This window comes from Elephantulus edwardii, unplaced genomic scaffold, assembly GCF_000299155.1.
Source record: "Elephantulus edwardii isolate Elephantulus edwardi_28Jun2011 unplaced genomic scaffold, EleEdw1.0 scaffold00385, whole genome shotgun sequence".
NCBI classification, from domain to species: Eukaryota; Metazoa; Chordata; class Mammalia; order Macroscelidea; family Macroscelididae; genus Elephantulus; species Elephantulus edwardii.
In genome coordinates this window covers 1,010,439-1,019,147 of record NW_006400135.1, presented here as the reverse complement: position 1 = coordinate 1,019,147, position 8,709 = coordinate 1,010,439, and the positions used below count along the sequence as shown (strand labels likewise).

Sequence of the window (8,709 nt, the reverse complement as noted above, 5' to 3'; positions counted from 1 at the left end):
GGATTGATTCAGTGACTGGGATAATTGGGATGGGAGTGTCAGAGACAGTGCGATTGGCACAGGAGAGAGCGGAGTTTAGGGCTGTTGTACATAGGGTCGCTAAGAGTCGCAAGCGACTCGATGGCACATAACAACAACAACAACAATAGGTATTTTTTAACCTTGTCCTCAAGCACTTAATTGTTTGAAAGTGTTTTTGGTGTGCATGTTCTCCATAGATGTGATTCAATCCTTGAGGGATATCAAGTCCTTTTGGCAAGTGAAACATATAGTTAATTTTGGGGTTTTTTTTCCTGGTGCTTCTTTTGAAGCTATGGCAGATGGCAAATTCTTAGAGGAAGACATAGATTCTTTTTTGCCACTCTATGACTAAGAGTTTTGTCACAGTACCACATGATATAGGTAAGGCAGGAAGCAGAGGCTCAACTATATGGGTGGATGGGGGGAGGAGCATGCTTAGCTTCTTTCAGGTCTTTCCCTCATGGCACAAATAGTTTGTGCAAGCCACTAATCTATAGATTGGAATCTCAAACCTGCCCAGCAATGCTGTGGGAGTCTGGTGATCCATTTTCATAAACATTGAAGTCAAGAAGACCTATGGATAATTCCTATCTGTAACATAAAAAAAGGCTGCCATAAGTTGGAACTGCCTTGACAATAATATCTAGTCATTGGTGATTCAACCTTTATCTATAAAGAGTCTTGCATATGTAAATACTTATCAATTGCTCTAAGAACTAAGTGATTTAAGAGTTAATTAAGAGTCAAGTATACCAAATGAGTTCATAAACAGCCTGATAAAGTACCAAAATGTACAATGCTAAGAACATTTTAAGGAAGGAATGGAGGTGGAGATATGACAGATGTAAGGAATTTATATAGATAAAGGGACAAGAAGCCAGTTTTACTGACAGGAAGTACAAGCAAAGGAATGTTGTTCTGTTATACGAAAAGAAGTCTCTTGTCTATTGCCAAATGTATTTTTCAAAATATCAAAGTTGAAAGTAATAAACAGAGTGGGTTTCTCTGGCCTTTGAATGCCAAGATAAGTAATTTAATTTGGTATTGCCTGGACAACAAGCACAACTTATTGATTTTTTTAGTCCAACGTATTTTCAAAAGGTTGTTCAGGAAGATATATGTAAAAAAATTTGAGGAGGGGAAGAGAGAAAATGTCAGCCTATGATGACACAGAAAGTGACACACAGGAGACAAACCTAACACTAGGACACTAGCATTGGGAGTTGAGAGAATACAGAATCCTAAAAGACTATCTGAAGTAAGTAGTTAACAGATGACTGCATTTGTTAGTAACAACTGACTACAGTAGAATGTGGGATGGATATAACTGAGGACTATTTTTTTTTAAAGACAATACACCAAAGGATGAAAAAGGATGGAGAAAGAATGAAAAAAGATGGAGTAAGGATGAAAGTCACGCAACTATCGAGGACTTTCATTCATAGGGTCGCTATGAGTCGCCTAAGACTCGATGGCACTTAACAACACCACCACCACCAAAATAAATGCTCTTAAAATAATTTCAGCTAAGGAACTTTACAGTAAAGATTTTTTACTAGCATATGTATAGTGCTGTAATTCAAAGTTAAATGAATAATGAAGGAAATATGTTGACAAAGATGAGCCAAAAACAACAACAACAACAGATGAGCCAACAGACAAAAAATGAACACTAATGCAGAATATTTCTGTGGGAATTAGTAGAATCAGTGACCAGAAATGACCCTGTTGGCAGGCAAATAGCACAACAGAATTTATATCTGATCATAGTCTAATGCAGGAAACAATTGGAATAAGAACCTTAAGTCCTGCAAATATATATCCTTTAGGAAACTGTTGAGTCTTGTAATGTTATTCACATGCACTCAATTTTTTTTCTACAGGGTATATTTACATAACTCAAATTATATGGCTGTATGTACTGCATAAATGGTCAGGGTGGTGAAATCCCACTCAGAGTAAAAGAGAAAATCCTTAGAAGACTAAAAATTAAAGGAAGGGGGTGAAATCTGTGAAAGCATTTGCTTGCAAACCGAATGGTTAAAGGTTCCAATCTGCTTAGTTAGTTGTGATCTACTGTGGAGTTGGAACCAACCAATAGCTGACCCTCCAGTAGGTTTTCAGTGGCAGTAAATCACATGATAGGAAATTGCCCATCTTTCTCAAGAAGGACAGCTGGCGGATTTGAACTTATTGCAGTGAGGTTGGTAACCCAGGTCCTTACGCTTGGTCACCAGAGCTCCCTAATTTGTGTAGTTACCTTGAAAGAAAAATTAGAATTTGAAATCCCTACAAACAGATTAGTCCAGGAGAAAATGAAACCACATTGCTACTCCAGGAGCAAGAATTTTTATACTCACTCTCACATACACTGGGCATGTTGTCAGCGAGGGTCAGTCCTTGGAGAAGGACATCATACACAGAAGGACAGAAGGGCAGCTCAAGAGAAGGTCTTGGATGAGATGGATTGACACAGTGACTGACAATAAGATCAGGAAGGTTCAGAGCTATTGTTCATAGGGTCACCGTAACCTGATGTCACATAACAACAACAACATGGAACACAGTTCTACTCTGACACACATGGGGTTACTGTGAGTTAGAGTCTTCTCTTTACAAACGTTTTACATGCACATTTTTTTAACTCTATGCCAGACAAACAGTGCTTCTGAATTAAAGAAAAAAATTATTTTTTTTTCAGTAGTGGTTTTCTGGAGCATTATACTTCCATTTCACCACAACTTATGTGGAGGTAGGTATGTAGCAAAGGTATGTATCTCTTGTCATTTAGTTAAATTTATGGCAAGATACATAGCCCACCAGACATCTAGATGAAGTATGATTGTTTAACTATGGAAATGCTTTTAAAAGAATTGTCTGTATGTTCAGCAGTGTGATTAATGATAATAAAAAAGGGTAGACTTGAAACTTCTAACCTTGAAAATAAATGTAACTTGGAAAGAAAATGAAGTTACTCACAAAATAAGCCTTAAGGAATATTTTCTTGAATTTGTCTACCAGTTCCTACTGTATAAGGACTTTAGTTGCTCAGTGGTTAAGGCACTGGAAAACTAACCTGAGTTTGCTCAAACTACTGACACCATTGACCCTGCTACTTCTACTACTTATGCAATTTCAAGTTTCTACTTCTTGATTTTTCTCTTTGTTGATCTTTCATTTCCTTGGTCTTTTTATGCTTTCTCATGCTCATTTTGTAAACTCTTACTTCTCTACATTATGAACACAAGTGCTCCCTAGATAAGTGCTTCACTTAATGGTCTTCACTAGATCATTTTTTAGGAGAAGCTAAAAATTTTAACGCATATTATCTCTAAAGGTCTGTTTGTTATTACATCTCTTCAGTAACAAAGTGTTGTAACAGGACATCCAATATTTATCCAATGGATCCACAGACCTTATTTATGCAAATTAGAGAGAAAAGACTCTAAGGAAACCAAGAGTACTAAATTAATAGAATATTTTCCATATATCCATATACTGTATAAATTCCCCTCCCAGACTCTTGTTCTTTTTCCACTATGTGCAGATCTAAAATGAAAGAGGAAAAATCGTACTCTGTTTACTACCTTAAAAGCTGCATTTTTGTTCTTATTTTTAGTGCTTAAAGTGTACCATGTCTAGTGTATTTTAATCTCTGATTCTCTGAGTTGGTTTCCATCACAGGAAATGTGTCCTTCAAATTATAGTCCAGTTCACCACACTATGCACCAAAACAGGTGGTTTGAAGGAAAAGCAACTAACCAGTAATTTTTTAAAGAGTAGTTCAGTGTTCTTTGCAAGTCTTCAACAGAACAGAGAGGCGGGAGGGAAGTGTCTGCTCTCTATTCTCTTCTCTCTGTCCTTTCCTGCATGTCTTGTAAACTCCCATGCTTACTTTTCTTCAACTATTGCTTACTCTGAATTTCAAGAAAAGTTCAAGTGTGTCAGTTTATGTTTGTTGCTGCTAGTTTGTAGATTAAACATTCTTTCATGCTGATGTTAATAAAGGAATGATGTTAAAAAGGGAATGAAGATTTTCTTTTTAATCTAACTGACACACATAGTTCAGAAAACAAAGATTTACATATTTCACCCTCTTACCTGCTGGAATCCTTCCATCTGTAAGAAATAGGTCACTGAATCCTTCCCCCAGCAGCCTGTCTATTGGAGAGTCTCTTCCCAAATCATAATCACTGTCTCCTGCTTCACTGTCACCACGGCCACTATCTTTCAAGCTAAATTTATCCATGTCCTGAAGAGCATACCTAGAAAGACAATCAGGTAAAGTACAGCTTTCACTCTTCAGCATTCATGTTATTTGAGACTAAATAGTTAAACACAAGGACAATTCATACCTATAGCTTCTGGAATATTTATTTCCTCGAAAACTTGGCCTTGGCTGGTACTGCCCCTGGTGAAGCATTGAAAGAAGCTGGGAGACCTGCTGGAAACCAAAGACATTGTACTGATTCCTAGAAACAAATACTCCAAAGTTTTAAGCAAAAAGAAACCTCACTGGTCATTGTGTTCTAATCAACTATCTCTGTTTAAGGACCTGCATATGCTTTGTTGTGGCACACAGTGTAGACTACCTCCAAATGAAAGTGAAATATATTCCAGTGAGTACATAAGCATACAGATTCCTTAACTAGATAATTAACTGGATACTAGTTAAAAAAAAAAAGATAAATCAGAGAGCTTTGAATGAACCAATACATCTGACTCTTTTGGAAAGAGAGCTCTATTTTAAACTAGTGATTGATATCCTTTTTCATATAGTTCAGCTTAACTTGTTGAGTTCTCAAAACACAGGGGAAATCCTGTCTAATGTAACATTCCACCATATACAGTTAAAATAAAATGGAAATTTTTCAAAAATTTAATACATAAAAAGCATTGATATCTAAAGGCCTTGTCTTTCTTTGTTAGTCTTTCAACAGATAGCATAACTAGTTCTGTTGTTTTTTGGTATCTAGTGTCTTAACTCAGAGAGCATCTTAATTAGATACTCCCTTTTAACTCTCAGCAATTTTGTTTTTTCCAGAACATTACTTACATGTAATGATACATATATCACATGCAAGTAAATGATCAAAGAAAAACTGAAAACAGCATTTTGGGTAAATAACTGCTATGTATGTAGCTTGAATCATATTTAATTTGATACATACTTAATAATATTGTCCACTTAAGGCAGTTCTTAAGAACTGACATACTAACACCTGACTTTTGTAAGTGAATTGATGCAGTGTATGATCTTACCTCAACAGCAGGGGTGGCATGGGTGAGTTCTAATGAGAAATTCTCTGGCACGTGGTTCGATGAGATTGTCACCAAACTGTTGAGTGATTGGTGGCTGTTGTGACTCTGCCGGCTGCCCATTTGCCCTCTTTCTAGGGTAGGAGATGAAGATGGAGACGATCTGTGATGAGATCTTATAGGCAGTGTGCCATTTACTGTTGGCACCAATGTAATGTCACCTTTGTGAATCTGCCTGGAAGGTCTTTTTGGGTGATGCTGGTAAGTCGATTCTGCTACCCTGCAGTTGTAGGATCTAGTGTCTTTCTTTTCCCGGTTACATCTGGTTGCAAACAGCACCATAATAACCAACAAAACTGCACAGATTGCTCCTAAAGAAATAATTATAATCATGGAGACGTCCAAAGATGCCTGGCTTACTGAGGTCATTGCTGTACTGGTCACAGCCTCTGCATATTCTAAGATCATGCATTTCAATAGGACTTTGGCTTGCAGTTGAGGATTGCCTTTGTCTTGGATGATAACTAAGAGTTCCCATTCTGTAAAGGGCACAGAGTCCATGCTCACGTTGGTATGAATGTCACATGATCTTGGATCAATTACAAAGATATTCTCCTCATTACCTGCTACTATGGAGCAGCTGAGTTCAGCATTTGTGCCAGAGTCTCTGTCAATTGCTCTTATTCTTGTGACATGAAAGCCACTCTCAGCTCCTTTGGGGATGATGATTTCTGCAGTATTATTGCGCAGTGCAGGCCCTATAACCACAGGGACATTGTCGTTTTCATCAATGATGGTGAGAACAACGGTGGTGTTACTTACAAGTTGCTTTGGACTTCCTCCATCTCTTGCTTCAACCACAAAAGTGATCTGACTCACTTCTTCATGATCAAAGATTCTGAGTGCATATATGGCTCCATTAGATGGGTCAATGGTTACATATGTAGTTATGGAACTTCCCAGGATGAAACTCTCCAAAATGGTATATGTGACATGTCCATTTTCTCCCAGATCAGGATCTGTAGCTGTAACAGTAGTAATATATGCTCCTGGCGAGTTATTCTCTGAGATTGCAAATTCATAGCGGCTCCTCTGGAAGTGGGGTGGATTGTCATTTATATCATTGATTTGAACAGTGAAATGTTTCACTGTGGAGAGACTTGGTGTTCCTTTGTCCTCAGCTATTACTGTCAAGCTGTATTCAGATCTCTTTTCTCTATCCAATGTAGCATTAGTCAAGATTAAATAATTATTTTCATAAGTCTTCTGAAGTTTGAAATGACCATGGCCATGAAGCTTACAGACTACTTCCCCATTCAGTCCAGAATCTTTGTCCTGAACCCTGACCAAAGCCACAAATGTGTCAATAGGATCCCCTTCAACAAGATAAGATATTTCTTCTTTTCCAGAAGACATCAGGTTGATATTAATTTCTGGTTTATTATCATTCACATCCACAACCTTAATAATAATTTTGCAGTGAGCTGGGATTGAATTTGGACCCAAATCTTGAGCCTGCACATCAATCTCATAAGATTTGGTGATCTCATAATCCACTTGCTTGAAAAGAGTCAAATGCCCTCTTTCTGAGTCAATTTTAAAAGTCTCAATGATTTTGGGAGCCACATGACTGCTGAAGGAATAGACAATTTTCCCATTAGCGCCCTCATCTGGATCAGTGGCATTCAGATCCAGGAGCAAAGTGCCAACAGGGGAGTTTTCCAAGAGTTGTATTATATAAGAAGGCTGCTCAAATGCAGGACTGTTGTCATTGGAGTCTGAAATACTAATTTTTAGTATGGATGAGCCCGATCTCTGAGGCACCCCCATGTCGGAAGCAGTGAGCTGAAGCTCATAGCTTGACTTCAGCTCTCTATCCAGCTCTCTGACGACTATGAGTTCTGCATACTTGGCTCCATCAGTCCTGCTCCGGACTTCGATGGCGAAAAAATCATTAGCAGAGAGCGAGTATGTGTGGAGGGAATTTTCCCCCACATCCGGATCAAATGCACTGTCCAGAGGGATGCGAGTCCCAACCGCAGCACTCTCAGATATCTCAATAGGTATGAGAGATCTTGAAAACTGGGGGGAATTGTCATTAATATCCAGCACCTCAACTTCAATATGGAAAAGCTGCAGATGCTCGGTGGGGAGAGTGATCACATCAAACTCGATGGAACAGTTCAAGTTTTTCTGGCACAGTTGTTCCCGATCAATTTTCGACCCTATGCTGATTTCCCCATTATCTTCATTGACTATGAGCAGAGGGAAATTCCCCCGCTGCATGGCTCGAAAACGAACAGCCGAAGGATTAGGGAGTTTAAATAAAACATCAGCCACATCCTCTGATAGTCTTGCAATTACTGATCCAACCCTCTGTTCCTCATAAATTCTGTATTTCAAATTCTTGCCCAGTACATCACGGTTGAAAGACAGCATCAAGAGTGCAAAGACACATATAAAGTGCATTTTTGTATTCATTTGGTGAATGAATTGGTCAGTTTATGAGATTCTCCACCACAGAGCAAGTTAAAACAGCAAAGCAATCCTCTTAACTTCCTTTGGCAACTTAAAGCTAGCTACATTTGGTACTTGAAACTTGAAAGCGTTTCTTAACAACACAGCACAGTAATTAACAGCACGCAAACTTTCTGTTTTATACACACCGTGTGGCGACTTGCAGAGAGTATCGGCATGGAGTCCAGTCTTGGCATTTGTTTGGCTGTCCTTTCTCTTTGCAGGCAGTAGGGTGTCACCACCGCGATTTCCCTCGTGTGTAGTTGGAATCCATCTATTGCAGGGGGCTCGCGGAGCCTGCAGTGTGTCTTTCCTGAGTGGTTCCTTTCTCCTTTGCTCTGCTCGGCTGCAGACTAAACACCCGTGATTGCTGACTCCAGTCTAAAATCTGTACAACTTCACTTCAACTCAGACAAAGCACTTGCCCGGCGTGTGTTGAATCTCTTCCAGCCAATCAGCGTACTTTCAAATCCAAAGCTGATGGAGTCACCAAGACCAGGGAGGGAAAGCCGGGAGGGTGTGAGAGCAGAGAGAAGGAGGAGGAAGAGGAAGGCGAGGGTGGGGGATGGCGGGAGAGCTGGGGCGCGCGAGGGAGAGAAGGGGAGAAAGGCTGGTGGGAGCTGCGGGAGGAGGGTGGGAGTTACTCCTCTCCCGCTCCTCCCTTCCTCCTCCCTGCACTCCCTCCGCCTTTGCATCTACTACATTCACTTTCTCTGAACGTGCCACGACAAAGGGGAGACAAATTACAGAAGAAAAACTTTAAATCAACTTCTGGTCGCCTTTATTTCTATGGCACTTTAAATTGTTCTTGTTTTCTTAATTGCCCTTTCTTCTTCCACAAACATGTAATCATCTTGCTTTTCATAGTCTTTAAGTACTGGGTTAACTTAAAATACCTCTAAGTGCTTTTTG

General features: G+C 39.3%; 1 protein-coding gene across 2 annotated transcripts in view; it reads right to left on the bottom strand.

The window, feature by feature from the left end:
- The window catches only part of PCDH18 (protocadherin 18), a 12,370-nt gene extending 4,428 nt beyond the window's left edge, over window positions 1-7,942 (bottom strand). The window contains exons 1-3 of one of the 2 annotated variants that reach the window (XM_006902245.1): window positions 5,284-7,942; window positions 4,377-4,462; window positions 4,123-4,286 (exon numbers count right to left, since the gene is read on the bottom strand). In XM_006902245.1, the coding sequence (XP_006902307.1) occupies window positions 4,123-4,286; window positions 4,377-4,462; window positions 5,284-7,761 (2,728 nt within the window). In that variant the 5' untranslated portion in view covers window positions 7,762-7,942. Of the gene's footprint in view, window positions 1-4,122; window positions 4,287-4,376; window positions 4,466-5,283 lie in introns of both variants that reach the window. The other variant, XM_006902244.1, reaches the window with a different exon arrangement.
- Window positions 7,943-8,709: the final 767 nt, after the last annotated feature.